The sequence below is a fragment of the Cariama cristata genome, unplaced genomic scaffold, assembly GCF_000690535.1.
Source record: "Cariama cristata isolate BGI_N322 unplaced genomic scaffold, ASM69053v1 scaffold7769, whole genome shotgun sequence".
In the NCBI taxonomy this organism is placed as follows: domain Eukaryota; kingdom Metazoa; phylum Chordata; class Aves; order Cariamiformes; family Cariamidae; genus Cariama; species Cariama cristata.
In genome coordinates this window covers 1,390-23,591 of record NW_009635178.1, presented here as the reverse complement: position 1 = coordinate 23,591, position 22,202 = coordinate 1,390, and the positions used below count along the sequence as shown (strand labels likewise).

At 40.9% G+C, this 22,202-nt stretch overlaps 1 protein-coding gene across 1 annotated transcript in view; it reads right to left on the bottom strand.

Annotated features, from left to right (window-relative positions):
* Positions 1-10,684, bottom strand: part of MYOM2 (myomesin 2) — an 80,545-nt gene extending 69,861 nt beyond the window's left edge. Inside the window, exons 1-3 of the mRNA XM_009707422.1 lie at positions 10,627-10,684; positions 1,970-2,103; positions 800-919 (exon numbers count right to left, since the gene is read on the bottom strand). Of these exons, the coding sequence (XP_009705724.1) occupies positions 800-919; positions 1,970-2,076 (227 nt within the window). The 5' untranslated portion in view covers positions 2,077-2,103; positions 10,627-10,684. The remainder of the gene's footprint in view (positions 1-799; positions 920-1,969; positions 2,104-10,626) is intronic.
* Positions 10,685-22,202: the final 11,518 nt, after the last annotated feature.

Below are 22,202 nucleotides of genomic sequence, written 5' to 3'. Positions count from 1 at the left end.
GCATCAAGTTCAGTGAATAGTAGATCCAGATATCATTTGTCCGGTATTTTAAAAATATTTCTTTTCACTATTTCAATGTACTTTAAATACCAGCCTTGTTCTGCCATGTATTTTTTTACATTGATAAAATTTAAGACAGTTTTTAAAAAAACAAATTTAAGTATACAGATTAGTTTGATTTTCCTAGAACATTCTGTTTCTAGGATATATATTTCAAAACAACCAAAATACCAGAACCATACAGATGTATATAATTTTTGTAACACATTTTCTACAAACAAGGCAGAATTCGTTCTTGTTGCCTATGTTCTGTATGTCTTTGGTGCAGGCACTGCAGAGCATGGCAAAGCAGAAACAGTCAAGCTCACTAACAGGAATATTGCCATCAGCACTTTTACTATAGGACTTCATATCAAGGCTGTAACTGGGATGTGACAGTAAGTTGTCTTGATATTACGGAAAGAACTCAAAATGTTTAAATTGATCCAAATCAGAAATTTAGGAACAGTGGAGTAGAACTGTTTAAAAATGAGTTTTGGATCCCAGGCAGATTTTAATCTATTTTGGTTTTAAAGTGATTTTCAAGGGTTAGAGTGGGATTAGAGGAACAACTCTGAGTTGAAATATGAGATTGAAGGTGACACTCAGTCATTTAGTATTCCAGCCAAAATAGATTAGTGAAGAACAGTGACAGAGAAGCCTCCAGTCTTGTCAACTCTGAAAAGAGCCCTGGCAAAAGAGCGATACTAAATGGGACCAGAGCCACTCAACAGGTCAGACGGCACCAACAGAACTTTACCTTTTCCTGGATTCTTGTATCGCTTCATGAGCCAAGGTGCGTGCCCTCCTGGCACAGAGCCTACATGTCGTTTTTCCCAAGCCAGATGATTCATAATAAGCAGCCTGTCTGGAAGCAGCCCTTCAAATATAGAAGAGGTTGTTATAACCCAGCAATTCTGGTAAAATATGAATTCACAAAAGTCAAAGAAATTACTTTAAATGAGCTGAATAGCATGACTGAGCACTGTTCAGTGAGAAACCTGCTTTGCATTCTTCACTGACTGCATGAAGGTGCTGATTCTCACTTGTCCTTCTAGGGCTTAATGTCCATCATCTGTCACTGGGGATCATTAGGCATTTTATTTCATTTTCATTCAGTTCTATTAAATTTATACTTATCTGAGTCTCCAATCATTCAAGTGCTATGATAGCACTTCAGTGAACCACAAGGGTACCGGCCTGTCTAATACACAGATCACACAGAATACCTATAACACTGCCTATTTCAAAATATTCCTGCCTTTCTGTACTTCAGAAAACCTTCTGCATAAACTCTTCTCTTTTATAAGGGAAGTTGGACAAGCTAGACTGCTAGCTAGAGTAGCTAGGAATCTTAATTACTGAGGAGGGAGGACAGTGATTCTTAGGCAACCAAGATTCAAAGCTGCAGGCTTTGAGGTACAAAGAAAGTCCATCTTGTAGCTAAAATGCTGAGATTTCACATGAGAGGAGTTAAACCTTTATTTAATTTTTCAAAAAGGAAATTGAATGACACAAACTATAATTAAGAATAGCCAACTTCAGGAGGTGGAATATCCTCATGTCATACGGAAGAAGGGGTAAAAACCTGTTTCTGTGATGTACAATAAATGCCACGGCATTTTTTTTTTAAGTCAGAGTTTCAACAGGAGGCTAAAAGGAAGAATTTCCAACTTAAAGGTAGTAAATAGGACAGATCCTGAGCTAAAAGGTCTGTGTAGGTGTGTTGCAACATAGCTAGAAAGTCTAGTTATGCTAGTGGGAGACTACAGATAAGGAGCATCCCAACGGAAGGAATTGGAAAACTACCATTCTGAATAAATCACAATTTTGGGGGGCAGAGGAGGAAGCTAAATACATTGATTCTAAGAACTGATTACCCAAAAGAGAAACCTCTCTATGCTCCGTGTATGAAATACATGGCACTTACTTTCTTGCTGCGTATTCCTCAAGTACATATCTTGTCTGAATGTTGCGATAGGACTGATCAAAGTGCTTGTGTCTCCTCTGGTAAAATGGCACCGCTACAGAAGACATACTTCAGTTTGTTCCAGTCAGTAATTCCTGCAGAGAGTGAAATCACATTTAGCCATATATTTTAGACACTTAGGCTTGCCGTTTTTCGATACGTAGACATGTGTGTACATGTACAAATGTATGAAATTCCATCAATTTATGACAAATAGAGCCATTAATGATATATATGGGTACCCCAGGCTGTATCTTATCGGCCACACAGTGTGAGCTATGGAATCATAGATGACAGAGCTAGAAGAGAACTTGGCAGATCATTTTTCCCCTTCATTGCAGATGTCATTTAACACCTCCATAGAAATTTCCAGGGATGGAAATCTGACAGCTTTTGGGGCATTTTTCAGTGTTTCAGCTCTCCACTCTTCAAACCTTTCACTTTGTCTCTTGTTGCAATTTATGCTTACTGTTTCTTGTCCAATTCACCATTCACCATGACAACAAAAACCAGACTGTATTCACCCGCTTTTGCAGCAGCCTGTTGAAGATTTTGTTTGCATCTCCTTTCAGCTCTCTCATTCAAACTAAACAAACCTGGCTCATCCAATCTTTTCTCATGGGTTATTTTTTATAGTCTGCCAATCATTCTGGTTGCCCTCCTGTGGACTTTCTCCAAAGTACGTCATAGTTTGATCAGTATTTTGACAAAAGGTTCTCAGAAACATTCAGGGAGCTCCCAGAAGCAGTGTCGTTGGGAAAAGCATGTTTCCCACTGAGTCAAACTCAAGCAAATTCCCAACCATGGCGTTAAAAGAACCCAGAGCTGCCCACATCCCCTTGTGGTCATTAGAAATATGATGACAACTTCTTGCAAAAGTCGGGAATGTTACCAGCCATGTCCTGAGTAGGTGCCAGCTTGTGTAACTACAGTCTGCTGAATAAGTCCCATTTACAGCCCTAGCTGGATGTGGGGCTCTTTACTCCTGGGCCACTTGGCCTAAACAGTGGTGAGAGATTCCAGGGGGAAACTGAAGAGTCAACACCTTCCCCATGAGATGGCTACACTTCACAGAATCATAAAATTGTTTAGGTTGGAAAAGACCTTTAAGATCATGAAGTCCAACTGTTAACCTAACATTGCCAAGTCCACCACTAAAGCATGTCCCTAAGCATCACATCTACACGTCTTTTAAATACCTCCAGGGATGATGACTCCACCAATTCCCTGGGAAGCCTGTTCCAGAGCTTGACAACCCTTTCAGTGAAGAAATTTTTCCTAATACCCAATCTAATATATCTGTGTTCTTCCATTCTGGCACACTTTGCAACAAAGTGCATCAAATCTATCATTGACCAAAAAATTTACCAACAAATCAGGTGTCTTTGAAGTTTGAGTTAATTGATTTTAATGTTTTCAGTAATCTTTGTGTCTTTGATCTAAGCTATTCTATAAAGTACAGAAACAGAGATTAGACTTAAGATGTTAAACAGCACCATGCATGAGGGGATTCAGTAGCTCCACATATATACAATGGTATCAATGCAAAATGAATGGTATTAGTGCTATCTGGAGGTCTTTTCTGCTTTATTTGTAACATATTTTTGTGATTGCCAGTGGCAACGGAAGCAATTTCCCAATATAAGGTACATAAAGCAGCTTGGGGCAAATCCTGAAGTTTTGAGTCAGGCAAATTCCTGCAATAACATCTAATTTTCTCCTGAAAGGTAAGGGGAGCACCCCTGTAGTTATGCTCCCATGCACGGTGCAGCCTGCCAACTCCACTCCAGAAGCTAGGGCATAGACAGAGGTATGGCCTAGGACCCACCTCAGGGCTACCCATGGCAAGTGAAGCAACACTAGCTCATCCAGGGGCCATATTAAGAGGGTGTCAGGGTCCTGGGGGCAGCAATGGACATGACTGTCCCTGCCTAACCTCCTCCAGGGCTCCCCCCACGCAGTCCATGGCCCAGGACCCCATTTCAGCCCCCCCAGGCCCATCAACCCTGCCCCAGTGATGCTACAGCAGGGGCGGTCTCCAGCTCCTCACAGCCCAGCCCTGCCCGGCCATAGGCCCCACCAAGAAGAACCTGCCCGTGATGGAAATCCTCAGACCCACACCAAAAGTTTGCACCTGTAACAAAAAGTCCCATAAATAGGCAGCTTCATGAAGTATATAAAATGAAAACTTAAAGGGATTTGGATAGAAATCTTATAAACTCATTTAGAGACAACATGAGCTCCTCTTATTTAATTTCAGCGGCACTGGTACTGGCCAGTTCTAGGTCATGTTCTGTTTCCTATCAAATCCCTGGAGATATGTGCTTTGGGGACAAAAATGAGAAATACCCACATTAAAATTCAATTAATACCTATTTCAGGAAAAAAGTAGTTTCTGGTAAAATGAGATCTAGTTCAAAATTGAAGAAATTCAGTCATTAGGTCATTGTCAGCTTTCAAATTCTATGTAATTTTTTTGGTTTCATTAATCTTTTTACTGTGTCAAAAGTACATGTAACCAGTGTACTTCAATAAAATATTGCTGAAAATAGGTTTCTAAATATTTATTACTTATTCTGAAAGCAATGATGTTTTCTGTCACATAGTGGAATTTTTATTAGTATCTCAAGTTTTGAAAAATCATTTTGCAAAATCCCTATTTGAGAATGGGAAACAATTATAAAACAGATGAAAAATTATATATATTACCAAGACTTTTGCATGAATTTTTAAAGTGTGACTCATTAATGTTTTTTCTAATTTTATTACTAGCCAGATTGTATATGCAGAAGAATTTTTTACATTTCATTGCAGTAACTTATTCTTAAAAAATGAGAGCTAGACTTCTTATACAACACATCATATTTTCAGAAAGAATGTAAGATGATTCAATGAAAGACCACAATTAATTTAGCAAGTCACTTCATTTTATGTGTTTGCTTGGCAATTTTGCCTGAACTGTATAAAATTAGGCCCGAATTAATTAAAAAAAAAAAAACCAACATGTTTTATAGGCTAAGAAATGTAACATTTAAACATGGTAAAATACCTGTAAATACCATATTTCCAGCATATACTATTTACCAACAAAAGGAAACACTAGTTATTGATTAAGCACTGTAATAAATTCCAGGTGTGTCTGATTGTTAGTTTCAGGTATTCAAAACTGGAGTCAGATGCCTCCAAGTCATGATGTTCTCACATCAGCTAGTTTTACTTTTCCAAGAAAAAGGTCTCTGCAGGAGAAGACAGTAGGTATGTTTAATAGCAGATACATCTTACTAAAAAAAGTCATGAGATCTAAAGAGATGAGTTTTTACAATTTATCACCTGATAGCTGCATCTTCTGCATAACCTATAGTTACCTTTTCAACACTTTTTCAAGAGATATGAGAATGAGAAGTCACACGTTCACGAATGAGAGCTTTAGGTAAAATACCAGACACTGCAAGACAAAAATAAAACAGGTTTACAACATTACTATGGGACATTAAAAAAATATATTACCACATTTCTATAGAAATAAGAAAGTTAACGTGACCCAAGTTAATACAGCACGGTGCAGCACCTTGCAGAGATGCTAGCTTAGTTAGGTGCCCTCATGCAATGCTGAGCTGACATGGACCTATTAACTCATCATATAACACATTGTCTTCAATACATGAACACAGTTACAGAGACCCATGAGCAGCCTTGGCTTCTCCTAATTTTGGTATCTGTACATGACATTATGCTATACCTGCAGACATCAAATACTGGCTTTCCTCTTGCTGACTCACTGAGTGACTATTGTGCATACGAAATTTGACTTCCCCCTTAGTTCATAGGTTAAATGGACAGTTAATGGTGTAATGTTCCCTCTTTTCTATTTTTAATTAGCCTTTTCACCTAAATGAAGGTGCAAAGGGCAAACCTAGATATTAAGCTGACTCAGCTGTTAAGTGCTACTCATGTTTACATGTCGCCCAGTTAAATAATTCTGTGAATTTATCAACATGCCATTTACGTGTTGCGATGGATATAACTCCCACTGCGATCTGCGCTATAAGGGTTGCAGAGTAATGCCCATGTGTCTGGATGGATCACAGTCTGGGTTATTTTCATTTCTGAGACAGGAGAAAACATTTTCGTCATTTACAATTCAGCCTTTTCCACTAAATGTAAAACTTACATTTTAATTAGCGTATCTTCTTCTATTAATCAGCACCCAGGGCTTCTCAAAATTCAGGTTCAGACATTTTTCACATTTACCCAAACACCCTTAGAACTGAAACAAGCACAGCCATCCACTCCCAGCCTCCATACAAACAATTAACTGAGCTTGTTAGCAGCCAGACTCATTTTGCCTTCTGTTAACACAGAGGGGACCTGCCTAGCAACAATTCCAAATGTAATAATCATCATCAGTTAATTACAATGATGCTTGCCGAGTATGTATTTAATACTTAATAGTGCTGCAAAGACAAGTATCTGAAGAGCAAAATCACAGCCCCACTGTAAAACCAGCTTCAGCAGAGTCTACAGGTCATACAGGGTACCTTGAGTTCATGGTAAGATAAGTTTCTGTTGCCTTCCTAGGAACAATGTGTTGACCGTTTTCCCAGTTTTCCACTGATACACATTTATGTGAGATGTTTGAAATACATACTAATATTTAGTCAACCTACCACTAACAGAGTTAGATAACATGACACACAGATAACAGCTTAGCCCCATTGAATTTAACGATTTAGGTGAACCAAGGTTTTATTACTGGCAGTGGCTGGAGACCTAATTATACTGGCAAGCCAACTGGTGGAACTGACCCAAAAGTAAGATGCAGGCAATGGTCTGGCAGAGGCACCTGGAAAAAAACCCTAACATTTCCCAATAGGGACTTGAAAATTCAACAATAACAAAAAAAAAAAAAAAAAAAACCACCCACATAAATAGGCCAAGAGAAAGACAAATTAATTTTCTGGATAATTGTAACAAATTAAAAAGCAACTCTCAAGTTTTATTCACCAAGTTCTAGTGGTATGTGACTCCAAGAGTTACAGAGAACTTGCTGAAATATATGGCCTGTGTGTCACCAACAACCCTTGAACTTCATTCATGCAGATCCTATTAACATCCCTGGATTTCAAGAAAAAGACCTGGAGTTACAGGACGAGATGGTCCTAAAACATTTAGGCTCTCATCCAACCTTTACTTTTTTGGTTGAACATAGCGCCATTGTGCTCCTACCTTTTTTATTATTATTATTCCTGTTTATTTCTATGACTGTAAATGCTGGGGACATCAGAAGAACCTAAACTGCACTAACCTATGTGCTACATAAGCCACTCATAAGACTATTAAACCCAAAGAAAAATATTAAGTCAGCCAACATGTCCTTAAGGATTAATGACATAAAACACAGGTGAATTAGACTGTTCAAATCAGTTTACACAAATATACATTTCCAAATGCTTAGTAGCATGTATATAACAATTTATACTTGGTCATGAGTAAAAGGCAGAGTTCCCAGGCCAGGATATGCATAGTTTCATGCCATAGTAATACTGATCTGAATAGAAAGCAATAATCTAGGACCACGTGACAAGGGGCCACGTTCTTGAGCAGAGAAGCCAAGGGTCAGATATAGACATTGTTAGTTTGCTAAGTGAGTTAATTTAAGGTTTAAAGGACAGGCAGTAAATTCTAGCATTATCATTCACATAGCTTGAGAGAGCAGGCATACAACCAAATAAATTGATGGATGGGATTGACAAATGCCATGGGAAGAAGAACATGGTTGTGCTCACCATAGATAGACAACTTGCATTCCCAGACCCAGGAGGCCCCTTTCATGAGCAATGCACTATACAGCATGTACTTTCTCTGCCTGACCTGTCAATGCTACAGCATGCAACATGCACTTTCTTTGCTCATCTCTAGCCTCGTCCATCTGCAGAAGTGCCAAAAATGATTTGTGGGTTCATGCCTGCCCTTCACGTAGCCTATCCTCCTCATTCTGGCTGAAAGATCAGTACATCCTGCTCCTACACACATATCCTCACTCTTGATCTTCCTCTCTCTCTCATCTTTCATATGTATCTTTGACCATTTATATTGACTGAAGGGTTTCTCCTGTTTTTTTCCCATGAAGTAGGCATTGTTTCTTCTACCTGTCTGTAGTTCTGCTTGTTGTTCTCCACATTGTTCAAAGTTAAGTGTTTTTAGGAAGCCCTGTTTGGCCAACTTATACTTCCATGGTACATTAAAGCCCACGATATTTAGCTGATATCATATATTTAATTCCATACCACCTATATACCACAATGAAAGATAAAAGAAAAAAAAAAAAAAAAAAAGAAAAAGAAAAAAGAAAAAAAACACCTTCTAGTCATCAGTTGCTTCTAACGATCAGTTTAAAAAATTACCATATTGCCTCAGAAAACATGTGGTCCTTTCCAGATGGTTTTATCAATCCTGTAGAAATTACAGTAGATAATAATATAAGAACATTTTCCCCCAGGAAACTTACTTTTGTGGAAATCTTGCAAAACTAGCATGAATCATTATGCAGCTCATAGACACTGCAGTCTAAAACAAAATGGGATGTAGAGGGTCTGGTAACATCTTCCCCATTTTGGTAATAAACTTTTAAAATGCTAATATATCTAGCCAGTCTTTTATATCTGTGTGCATGTGCGCATTTAGATCTTACACAGAAAATTATGTTCTGTGTATGAAAAAGGATGAACTTAAAAAACCACACAGTCTACTGTCATTTTAAGATGCTTCTGTCTTTCCCGTTGAAAAGTTTTTTCCTTCTGCATCATAAGAATTCAGTTTTAACATTTTTTGACAACAGAATACAAATGCTTCCGAATTAAAAAAGCAGATGGAATTCTCATTTGCTTAAACCCTGTGGAATTCCAGACATTACTCAGCAAGCTTTGAGATTCCATGTCTTTTCTAATGTCTTTAACTACATCATAGCTGGTCTAATGTTTTACTGAACATACCTCCTTTGTATGGGACTAGTATTACCCTAGTTTCACAAATTGGTTTTAAACAGAAATCTTGTGGACAACAAGTTCAATCTGGTTCAAATCATCCCCAGAAGTGCATGCATTACTTTTCTCATTAAACCTAAAAATGGAGTCCTCTCATCTATTTCTAGTCATCTGAATATAGAGCAAAGCAATATTTTCAAGCAGCTGACAATACTGGCCTTCACAGATGTGTCTATTCTTTATTAATAGTTTCACACGTTTTGAATGAGTAGACTTTTAACATTTCACTACATCAAACAATTCTGCTTGCAAAGACATACAGGTAGACTAAGCAATTTAACGCAATCGTTCGACGCTAGCACACGTATGATTAGTTAGAATGCACACTTTGACCTTGCAATAGTCCCTGAATGGTTTGCGTCACCCTCTAGCCATAAGAGTTAGTGCAGAGGCAATTTGGAATATACCATGGGTGGTCATGGTCATAGTCACAACACTTGATGGAGTTAAACACCAGCTTTGCTCTGTGGCAAGTAGGTAGAAGGCAAAGCCATGGGTACCCTTCCCTCCAGCAAGGTCATTGTTGTGGAGGGGAGCACCAGTTCCTGCATTGTTGTGAGTTTAAAAAAATGTAATTTTGGCTTTTCTATGACTCTCATGATGGAAGGGAGTGGAAGCCTCCAATCTGACCTCTCTTGCCATATCTCTGTTATAAGCTAAGCAGTATATAGCCCAGAGAAGGTACTTATGTAGATGCTTTCTTATGGATTCATGACCTTACATCACTGGGAATTAAATAAGGCTCAATTTGTCCACATTGACTTGAAACCTTGCCACCCTGACATTCCAAATCCACAAAGAGTTGCAACATGTTCTGACAAAGTTTTAAGATTGCCCTTCACTTGGCAAGCATATTACATCCCTCTAACTGGACAGCAAGGAATGTGAGACAGTGAGATGGTGAAAGTCACTTCCCATCATCCCAACCTTCATTATCCGTCGTTATGATACTTTCATTGGCTCACAGGCACTATCAACGCACAGGCGTAGTTTTAAGAGCATGTAGAGTTCCCAAGCCTCTATCAGTGGCATTTAGCTGGAATTTTCACGTGGCACAGAACACATCACGTAGCCTAGAGCAATGCTCTTGAAAGTATGGTAGACAAAAAATAAAAGTAGAATTTTTTGTCCTAGCTGCATCCTATCCTTCAGCACGCCAAATAGTGTTGCCAGCCACTCTAGGATTTCATGCCTAACTATTTACACACATACTTCAGATAAATCATGTTTTTGTCTCTTTATACAGTATAAGCACACAAGAAGGCGGCATTGCCAATATATGTGCAATTGGAGAAGCACATATACCAACAGAGCTATGGATTGGTATAACGTAGTTCTTTATATGCAGAAAGAAACAGAAGAAATGTAATACACAATGAAATCAAGCTATGCACAGAGTAAAACAAATCTACTTTAATTTTTTGTCTGTCTTTTCATAAATCAATCTGTGTCTTGCTTATTGCTTGTTTTCCCCACAGAAAGTAATTTATTTCTTACAGAAAAGCACTGAACACCCTCCCACAATCACTCCCATTTATTCTGAACAAGAGAAATCTAGATGAAAAATGGACTTACCTAGAGATATAGAAAAACTGCAAAGCAGAGAGGAAGACAAGCCTTTGCCAGCCCAGTAAACTCTGGCTGAGGAAAACAAAAATAATTCCCCTCTCTAAAGGCTACTGCCCCTTCACTCCCATTTAAGGGCAGATGCAGTGCTATATTTAGAACTAACCAAGTGATTCTCCCAAAACTGAGATCAGCCTAAGAGGTAATAAGGGTGTGATATAAAGGCAGAAGAAAAACCCTACCCCATATAGAGTTCTATACTATATTTTAATAAAAGATAGACCTCATTCCTAAAAAAAACCCTGTGGATTATGTGTAAAGTGGGGTTCCTTTTCCCAGCAGCACCAAGCACATTGGAAACAGTTCCATGTCAGAAAACAGTTTAAACCTTTTATTTAGCAATGATTGAAGTTTTAAAATAATCAGTAACTTAGAAGACCCGTGAGGAGACATAAACTCCAGAATCTTATTAGCAGAGACATGAGATCCCCTTGGTGCCTTAGGCTGTAAAATGAGCCTCCCCGTTGCCTCCTTAAGAGCTCCCCGGATTTGAGAAGAGGGCTGCAATATGTGAAGGCATAGCATCTGTATAAAAAGCCTATTAATATGGATTTAAAGAAAGCCCAGTTCCTACTCACTATTTCCACCTCCATAAGGCCACCAGTCAACCTGAGAGAGATTTCTCTGTGTCTTGCAGTTAAAGTAGGAGGAATTAATATGCATAGAGGCAGAGACAGGCAGAGGGAAAAACACAGCCAAAGCACTTGATTCTGTGAGACCCTGATCACTACCAACTAAAATGGAGGTTTGGTGCCTGTAGGGGCCCTAGATTTCTATCCAGAAGTTCCAAGGCACTGCTGGGGTGGCTCTGCCATGTCCAGACGCGATGGGGTATCAGCACTTGGTCGGCAGAGCCGGTGAGCGTGGACTCGGTCACTCTGCCCCGTTCCGGTGGTGGCAACCCCATAGGGATTTGTCCCGTGCTGTGAGCCCCTATGGGAGAAGGGAAGGAAGAGTAGGAACTCTGACAAGGCTTTGTGACAAGCATGAAGAAATAATCACATTCCTCTTAGTCTGTCTGGAAATAGGACAGTATGTCTGGGAAAACCTGGAAATGTGGCAGACCTAATCACACCTCATGACTTGGCCCATAATGACTGGAATATCCAGTGAGTCAGCAACATACAGTAAGTAGGGAATTCATTGATATCCAAAGTATTGGAAAATAACAAGATCTATTTTCAATTTACTTACACAGAAATGGGGTCAAGATCAAAGTCATTAAATGACAATTAAGATCTTCCAGTGCTTGGTATAAGAAACTCTGATACATAGAATCACAGAATCATTATGGTTGGAGGACACCTCAAAGACCATCAAGTCCAACCGTATACCCAATGCCACCATGCCCACTAAACCCACTAAACCATGTCTTGGAGCACCACATCTAAACGTTTTTTGAACACATGAACAATGCTCTTTTAAGTTCCACTTTCTTCTTACACATACACTTATGGGAAGCAGAGCAAAATGTGGAAAAGCCTTTAATCACCTGATTCTTACTGCATCCACAGTATTCATCCAAGTTTCCTAAGTAGCTCTAGTAAGGATCTTCATCTAGGACTACCATTTGGTTTACACAGACTTCTCCCTTCCTCCCATCAGTCTTTAATTATAAACTCAGTCCGACAGAATTAGACCTACAGAGACAGACACAGTGGAATGAGTGCATATGCACTGAGCATAGACATTGCTTCAGAAGCAGCTGTCGAAGTAATTAACATGTAATAATCCAGAGCAAAGCCACTTTGCTTACACAGCTCCTTCTCTTCTCTTCTATTGCATTTCCCTGTGGGAGGTAAGGGGTCAGTTTTCAGGGAAACTTTAAAGTTTTCATCACACTGTCTTCTTCTAATTTCTTGATCTATATTTATTGTCTTTAAAGAAATGGAGGAATGTACAGCCTGCTCTGCCTGCCTTTACACTTGAACTCTCCTCTGTTTTAAGTTCTTTCTTTAGGGTGTGGTTGGATGTCAAAAATATGAAAGTGCATCCTGAGGGTTGTGGGGAACACGCCATAGGCAAGAACAAGCCATGCACTAGGGCCACTCTCAGGCTGTTGCCAGGTAAGTCGATAAATAAATTCTCCGTCTCTTCCTAGATATTCAGAAAATAGGATAGAAGGGAAAACTGCAATATCGTGTTATTCAGTGGTGTTGAAATTTAGGCAGCAGAGCACCAAAAATAATCCAGCATTTTAATCGTAAAATAATTCACATTATGTTCTCAAACAAACTTCCTCCCTGACGCTGAAGGCGTCTTCCCCTGATCCCTCCACTTCCCAAATAGAAGTTCTTCCCTAAGAGGTGCTTTTTTTAAAAGCAGAGATTTAGCAGGGTATCAAAAGGATTATTCAAGCACTTAAAACTGAGCATGTGCTAAAATCCTTTTGTGAATGTGGTATTTTACAATTACCTCTTTATCTTATACCAGTGCCTTGATGTGGGTTGTTTAATTGATACAGGCTTAAGTAATGGCTCAACTACTCCAGCAAAGAGAAGATGAAGACCTGAAATGGAGCTCAGAAAAAAGATGCATTAGCTTTTTAGCTACTGGAGGAAACATCAAAACAGTAATGAAATGAAAGGTAATGGTGTTAGCAGAGGTATGTTTTGAGCCTGTAAGAGTGCCTTAATAATCGACTTGTGCTTTTAGCTTGCTCCAGTTCCAAAAAAAAACTACTGCATCTTTGTATGGCAGCTTCTGAAGTCTGGCTTTGTTAATATGTTAGCTCTTGATTTCTTCAAATGCTTGTCATATATTTATAGTTTCATATAAATTAAAAGATTGGTAACTAGCAATGCAGTTCCTCATCTCTGCAGCAGTTCTAATTATTCACAAAGCCCTAGTGGAAGGTTTCTAAAGCCATGCTAGACCAATAGATACTGTGCACTGGTGATCGTAGAGCAGTCTCTTGGATTTTCTTCACAGCTACCAAGGTCCTAGCATCTCCCTTGGCATTAAAAATGAAAGACAGAACAACGTACGCAAATTCAACCATATGAAAAATCAATCGTGCTCTTTCCTCAGTTACTGCCTTTGGTCAGAAGTTCAGGATTATCAAGTATGGGGTCCACATATGTACCAAATAGAATGTGTCTTATTCAAAAGAGAATATCACCACCTGAAAGACTTAATTCAAAAAAATTTTGGAGGCAGTGCACCTGCTTACAAAGATTAGCTACCAAGAGAGCAGTAACAGACACACTTGACTGCTCACAGCACTGTAAATGCGGTCATGGAGCTGAGCACAAATCCTCAAGGGAAAACACACCTGACTGCCTCTTTCAGGTGGGGAGAGAACAACTCATCCTGGCTCCTAAGAACCTTAAACACACCTCTCTACCTCCTGCTTTCTGCTTATTTTCATTTTTCTTGATGCATTTTCTCTTCCTCTATTAAAACCTTTGTATTTTCTTTTTCAGTGCCCAACTTGCAAGTATTTTAAGGCTGACTACATGCAGCTGCAAACTGCCAAAAGGTAAAACTACCCTTCTCAGAAATGAGGTGTGGAGATGAGACCATAGAAGAGCCAAGACATTTGGAGGAGGAGGAGAAGGAGAAGACACTTGCAACCAAGGAGAGGCTGTGCAGCTCCCAGGAGAAAGGACAACGGCAACTCCAAAGAGTCACTTGCTAGAAGCTGTTTTAAACAGCCAGACAGGGATTTTCAATTGGCAATTCAATAGAGCTAGGCGGAACTGCATCCAGAACATCAGACACTTCTAGTATGAGCCTTTGAACAAATGCTACAATACCTGAACATAGAAAATGTTGGTATTTTTTTTCCCTGCAACATAAGACAAAGTGAATCTCTTAGTTAAGAAGACAAACACGCCACTGAGTTACAGTGAGTCAATCGTTTATAAGATATTCAAACGGCAATGTGTCACCCTGCTATCCAAGGACCCACTCTGGAGCACATCAGAGTCAGTGGTAAGATTTTACCGACTCAGGAAAGCTCTGATTCGTATCCTTCTTGATTTAATGCCTCTTTCAAAAGTTGACAGAGGGTTAGTTCATCCACAAACAGAAAATACTGGGTTGCCCGATGCAGCAGAACGTTTCAACTGCTTATTTTGTGAGTTACTGCGACTGACAAGAAGAGTGTATTTTCCACCGCTTTGGACAGCATAAAATATTCTAGAGCTGGTAACGGGCTGACAGTGAAACTGTAATTAAAATTGGGGTTTCAGCAAGTGGGAATGCTTAGCTAAATATGTTTTGCTAAATTTTAGGGTGAGCCAAGCAAATTACAGTCTCTTGACAGTGATGTGAAGCTACAGCTCAGATTTCAAACGTTGGGGTTTTGTAATTTAACAAAGTCTTTTGGAAATATTTCTGATAAACCTTAATGAAAACAACAGCACTTACTACAGTTTACTAACTGTAGTTAGTTAGACAAACCATGCCATAGGAGACCCCACTAGTAGTATATCAGCTCAGTGGTACCTCTTCATTTACCATTATAATGAGATCTATTTTTCAACCAAGTGTAAAGATGAGGATCATAATGATTTTTGTCTTACTCTGGTATATTTATTCGTGTCACACAATATGCCCTGCAGATACCCACTGTAGCAACAGTTATCTCTATCAACTAATCTCGACTTCAGCAACAACAGATTAAATCCAGACACAACTGCAGGTTGTAAGAGGGCAGAGACAGGAACTAGTTACACTGCAATCATGTGGCCCAGAGGTTTCACCACCCTGGGAAATGCAGGCAAGACAGCTACAGTCCCAAATCCACCACAGGGTAGCACCACGAAAAGTCTATTTTAATGCATTCAGGTTTTAGCAGCTGCCAGTTGTGGGGGTTACTGCTTGTAACAGCACCTACATACAGGACTCACACCAGACATAAGCACAGACAACTCAGTCACAGAATGGTTGAGGTTGGAAGGGACCTCTGAAGGTCATCTTGTCCATGCCACCTACAGCTGGTTGCCCAGGACCATGTCCAGATGGCTTTTGAATATCTCCAAGGATGGAGACTCCACAACCTCTCTGAGCAACCTGTGCCAGTGCTTGGCCACCCTCACAGTAAAAAAAAAAAAAGCTTTTGCCTGATGTTCAGAACCTCCTGTGCTTCAATTCATGCCCATTGCCTCTGGTCCTGTCCCCTCCTCCTCTTGGTCTGGCAGAGGCTGAAGGTCACTAGTGCAGGCACACACACCACGCTCTCCAGGTTCACAAACACACACACACATTTGCTGCCTGGTCACCTACTCGCTCTCTGGTCTAGGTCAGTGCTCACTGTAAACAGATGCACACACTCATACAGTCATCCCACAGGCACCCTACACCCGTGGGTCCCCCTCAGTGTAGGGTGTAGGGGCACCTACACCCCCCATCTCACTCTGATAGCTGGCACCCACTCCACTCATGCCAGACCCCCCCAGCAACTGGTACTCAGTCCATGCAGCACTTGTACCCATGGGATGAAGAGTGAGATTACACAGAGAGCTAGTTAAGAAAGGTTTTTAAGAAGACAGGACAGACTGCGGTGATCAGGCGCAGGGCTCGGTTAGCCAAGCGTACAGACTTGCCCTGTTTTACACACGACCAGCCTCTTCCATACCCTTTTCTGTCTGTTCCTCTCTTTGTTCTTTCCCCTAAACATTTCTTCATCACTTTGCACAGATCTACCAATTCCCACTCCTCTGGTCCAGTATTCAAGATCTTCACCCCCACCCCAACCCCTGCAGTTACAATCTTATTCAGTTGCAAAGTCCAGGTTAGTTTTTCTGGAATAGCCCATCAATTAGTGTGACTGGCAAGGTTTGTTTCTTCTCGTCATCTCCATCATTGTTTGTCAGGTCTGTGTCTCTGTACGTTTGTTGCCTTCACCTTTTCTTATGAACCTGATTTTAGGTGCTCCTCAACCAGATCATTTTGCTGGAATAAGCATTCTCATACTCGGCTATCCTTTATCAATTAGTGCCACTAACCAGGGTCGTTTCTGGTTACTGACTTCGTTGTCACTAGTCAGTCAGGTTTTTTGTGTCTGTGTGTTTGGCTCTCCCCTTTTCCTTATCAACCCATTTGACATGGTCCTTGGTCAGATAATCTTACAGAAAAAAACATTCTCACCCTCCACATAGCCTCACACAGATAACATGGAAATTATCTGCTCCTGTTTCACAGGGGAAAAGGAGAAGGGTTCTCGACTTAGGGTAAGCACTACCTAGCAACATCTAAACCATCAGGGTGTGATCAACATTATTCTCATACTACATCCAAAACACAGCACTGTACCAGCTACTAGGAAGAAAATTAACTCTATCTCAGCCAAAATCAGGACTTCTGAATTCTTTGTCCATGCCATTTAACTGATTATTTACTCTTCCCACTCTTTGGCATTCAGTTATCACTAAATCAGTCATCCACTAGCATCCTTGGTCAAGTTAAAGCCTCATTTGATTTCAAAGGGTGCTTTTAACCAGATAAAGACTGTAGGATTCCCCACACAAACATTCTTCACGTTCAAATGCAGCTTAGACAAGTTATTCATATTTTGTTCTTTTTATTTTTCTTCCTAAGCCACCTAGCCTGTGTCTTGTCTCACATGCTGGGCTTGCTAATTATTCCTCTGCAATTATATTTTTATCACAAGGTAATACTCACATTGCTGACTGAAAAACTTTTACAAATATAAGTATATATATTTTGATTCCTACCTTACCAACATCTGAATCAAACAATTTTTCCATTTTTCTTGATTTTAATCTGAGGAAGTTATGGGTGCCAGATACACAGATGGCTTGAGATGGTAGTAAAATATTTTCTCCACAGGCACTATAAAGCCTGTTTCTGTTATTCTGAATTTCTATTACAGTAAGGCAGCATTAGGTACCGCTCTGGATTCTACTGTAACGTATCCTAAGTAACAGGTAGGCAGATTCAGAGAGCTGCAAGACCAAAAAAGGCTTTCTTCCAGCTTAATAAATATCTTGAGGTCCAGGTCACATCAGAGCAGCACAGAATGTAAAGCTTTGAATGCTGAGGACAGCTGTCCTCCCTCCCTGCCTCGGTGGCCTGTCTGGTTACACTTGTACCCGATCCTATCCATTGGCAGTGTTCCCCAAGTGACACAAATACTACAGCAGCGCGGGAGGGGAAAAAATCTTGAGCTGAGTGTGGTCGTCGAGATGTCTGGGCATTTATTTACGACAGGACAACAACAACGGTAACATCACAGCAACCATTGGGATTGCTTAGGACACCTCAGGGAGTGACAGATCGCTGCTCCCTCCCTGACAAAGGGGCTGAAATCAGCTGCTCGAAGTTTCCAGTGCATGGGAACTCTTGACTGGAAACATAGAGTTGGAGGCCAGAAGAATCACCGTGATCATCTCATACCTCACAGTCTATTCAGTTACGTTTGCTACTTTTGTGCGGCGACACCATGCAACTGATAAAACGTGTGGTCAAAACACCACCTGCCCGAAGCACTTGTTCTATAAAAGTCAATCTATCTTAATTTGGACAGATCCAGCGATTAATTCTTCCCTATTCCTTGTACTTTCCTCCAATTCTTAATCATATGTAGTGTAAAAAAGTTGTGCCCTTTTTTCTCGAGTTGAAATTTGCCTAGCGTTACCTTCCACCCAGTAGTTCTTGCTGGCTTCTCAGCTTTAAAAAAAAAACAACAACAAATCACTGTAGTTTCTTCCTCTGAAGGGGTTTACACGCTAACCCTCGCACTTCACCTTCCCATCGTAATTGCTAGACAGAATATCTGTTTCTGACTGCATGATGCTGGTGCAGCCTGCCAGCACAAAGCAGTCAGGACTTTTGTGAACAAGGTAGAAAGGATCGAAGAACTAAAACAAGTTTGAGTTTGGGATGTTTATAACTGTCATTTTCCAGATGTGGGAGAAAAAAAAGAGTGATTGCTTAGAAAATATCAGAAGTAGGTAATGAAGTAACAAGGAAGTTGGCATTAATTGTTGGCCTTAGGATAGTCAGGCAGAGATGAGGGATGGACATAAGTCGTGATAAATATTAAGCAATGGAAGAAAGTAAAAAAGGGAAAGTAAGAGTTCTGCTCTGGTCTTGGTGAGTTTAGCTGGGCAGCAAAAAATGGTGGCTGGTTTTCTGTGGGTCTTTGATCGATCACACACTTTAAACTCATGCATGATCCATCTGGAACAGAAATACTGCCTCCGGTTCCAGTTTTAAAAAAATATGGAGCTGAAGAGAGCAGACCACTACACATGTATCTCCCTACTAGCAGAAAGGACACCCGTGTGCAGTGTCACTCCCTTTCCACTGGATGTAGGCCAGCAATTTCCTAGTGCGTCACACGCTCTGGGAAACCCTGGTGAACTGTGCCTCGTCAGAACCACGCGGAAATACTCCATGAAAGCTCCAGTCTCAAGTAATATAGAGGAGCTGTCTCAATAGTTGGACTTCTGATTTGCTGTGTCCCTTATTCATTACTAATTTTTGCTATTCCTCCGCCTCCCACACACCCACCCTCCCCTTAATAATTCTCAAGAAGAAAGAAAAGGGAAATGTCCAGATGTCCCATTACTAGTGCCAGCCCAGGGGATGAGAGGAGGACCAGGAAGACAATGCCACCGTCTCTCACCACTCACAGAGACACAGAACAAACAAGGTTACGTATCACTTACCAGCATAACTAGTCGTGCCATCCATCCGTCTTCTGATGGGGCTCTCTACGGGCAGGTGCACTTCCTCCTGATGGACCTCGCGAGCACCTGGGACATGGTGGGCTAATGCTGGTCCTGAAAGCAGCCCTCTGCATCCAGCCCTTCTGAACTCACAGCTGCCGAGGTACTATATTCCTCTCACAGAGCCCTTGACCTGCAATTGGGTAGGAGGATGGAAACTACTCTGGGGAGCAGCACAACACATACATTTGCTTTGTTCTTTAAATCCTTCCTAGGGACCTGCTATTTGCCATAGACAGGGAGAAGACACTAAATGTACCTCTAGGCCTGATCTAATAAAGTCATTCTTATGTTAAGCCAACACTTATAAAATACACATCAGGGATCTTAGAGAGGAAAAGGTCAAAGAATTGATTTGCATTCCAGAAGATAATGAACATTTGCTTGGTGAACATAAGCTGTTGAAAGAAAAGACCAGGGAACAGCAACCAACTCAGGAGGAGGGATAAATCAGAGCGTGTACAAAAGACATCAGAAGAGGAGCCAAGTACAATGACGTCTTTCTAGGTAGATACATTACAGTTAAAGATCAACACCAAAGATCAACAACTGCCTCCAGGAAATAATTTAAATACTAGCTGTCCAAAGATGGGATACTCTATACAACATGTTTAAATGTAACAATATTCAGAATCACCTCATATTTCTTTAAATTTTCAAGGAAGTTTCATGACTTGATAGTTTTGGCCACCGTTTACAAGGCTACCAACTAACATTTCATTTACCATCCTTGGATTAACTCTAATGTCCATTATTAAAATTTGCATACATAAGCATCTACACTGAAATGCCATGATGATGATTAAGGGATTAGAGCAACTGACATACCAGGAGCGGATGAGAGAGCTTGACTGTTGAGCCTGGAGAAGAGAAATCTCAGGGGATCATACGAATGTGTATAAATACCTGAAGGGAGGGTGTAAAAAAAGACAGAACCAGGCTCTTTTCAGTGGTGCTCAGTGCTGTGGGGAGCTGGAGACCGGCACTGGTGCTGCAGCACTGGAGCAGGCACTGGTGGCCCTGGGGGGCTGAAATGGGGCCATGGGCAGGGTAGGGGGAGGCTGTTATTAACTCCAAGTTTCTGTTTGAGAAGGGAAGTTGGTGAAAGCCTCCTCCACGCCTCTGACGTCTCTTCAAACATGTTGCAGTGTTGTCCATTAGTGAAACTGCATCGATCAGGAAATGTCTATTGTCTTACTCAGAACACAGAACATAGCTTTGTGTAAGGAATCCAAAATAACAGAGCAGAGTTTCCATGGCAGCGTATTTGCACTTAGACAATTGGCCCGTTAAGCTGGTCAATTTTCTTTTAAAGCCTCATTTAACTTCTGCAATGTACTATGACTCACAGACTCCAGTTTCAAACACGCAAGTTTCAGTGAGCTATTATTTCAGTATTGCCAATTATTTAAACTTCATGCTGCAATAGACTTGATAAATATCAAAGTTCATATTAGGTATCATATTTATAGTATATGAAATATTAGCTTGCATTCAACAGAAATTACCTCCACACAAGTACATGTGCGGATATGGAATTGCTAGGCAAGGCTTCTCAGGCCCAAGGAGGAGTTTCAGGCCACACTGAAGATGTATTTATATTGTTTATGAATTCTGAGGCTACATTTCTGTCGTCCCGGTCACAGCAGGGAAGCACGGGACAGCAGATTAGCCCTGGGTGCAGAGCCCCACCTGTACCACGGGGCTGAGGAAGAGATGAGAGGGCAGGCAGGCACCAGGCGAGCGGCTGGGTGTGGGGCTGCTCCCACCAGCCTTGTAGCTGTTACCGCTACTGGCTCGTCAAGCCTGAGCCCAGGTCAGAAGCCCTTCCTCAGCATGAAGTAAGCTTAAAACATTTTCCAAAGTTATCCTCAGAGACAGTCTGCTCTCTGAGCTGTGAGAGGAGACAGCCGCGGCCCTCGGCCATGCAGTTCGAGACTTAGCACTCAGCCCTGCATCTGCCCGTCCCCTCCCCTCAGCCCCATGCTCTTTGAGAGCACCTCTGCTCCTCCTCTGCAGCTCTTCCTCTTTGGTATTTACTTCTGCATGGATTAAAAAAGGAATTAAATCTTCCCTCTCCAAATGACTGGTTTTGACGCTGTGCCTAGTCCCTCTAAAATTTGAATAGTCAAATATCAATTGGAAACAGCTCAACCAGGAGAACACACAGGAGCCCAAGCCCAGGACTTGACGCTTAATACGGGCAAGGGAAGGACTTCCATTTATCATGAGTATCAGTACTGCTTCAGTTCAAGAACTTTTTCTGAAACTCAGACATCACAGTGAAAAAGACATTTTCTGTCTAGTCTAAAGTGGAATATAGCTGTGACACAAAGGTTCGTTCACAAAGAAGAAGATCTGTTTCCTAAAAACCTTACCAGCATTCACCTCTGTCAACCCTTCACGCCTTGCCTGGGGAGCTGAGCTAGGACAATGGCTGGTCGGTGTAATGGGGCTTATGGGACCATTCCAGCTGCTGTAACTCCAGCACTGTGCTTCAGACCATTTATTCTGAAAGTCATTTTTTTTCCAGGATCATTTAGTTCGGAAACTATTTTAGCCCCTACAGGCTGAGAAACACAGTGAAAAAAAAATAATTTTGAGCTTCTCCACGCCAGGAGAGAATTTAGAGCTTCTCCAGGATTCGTACAGCTAAAGACTTTGCCCACTCTCTACGTGACTCCCGAGACAGAGTAAAACCAACCTAGGCGATCAAAAGAGAGAGCTGTAAGGGTGCTACAGAAGGGACACCGGTTATAGAAGTCAAAGAACAAAACAAGAGAGGCTGAAAACCGATAGAAAATAATACAAATGCATATGATG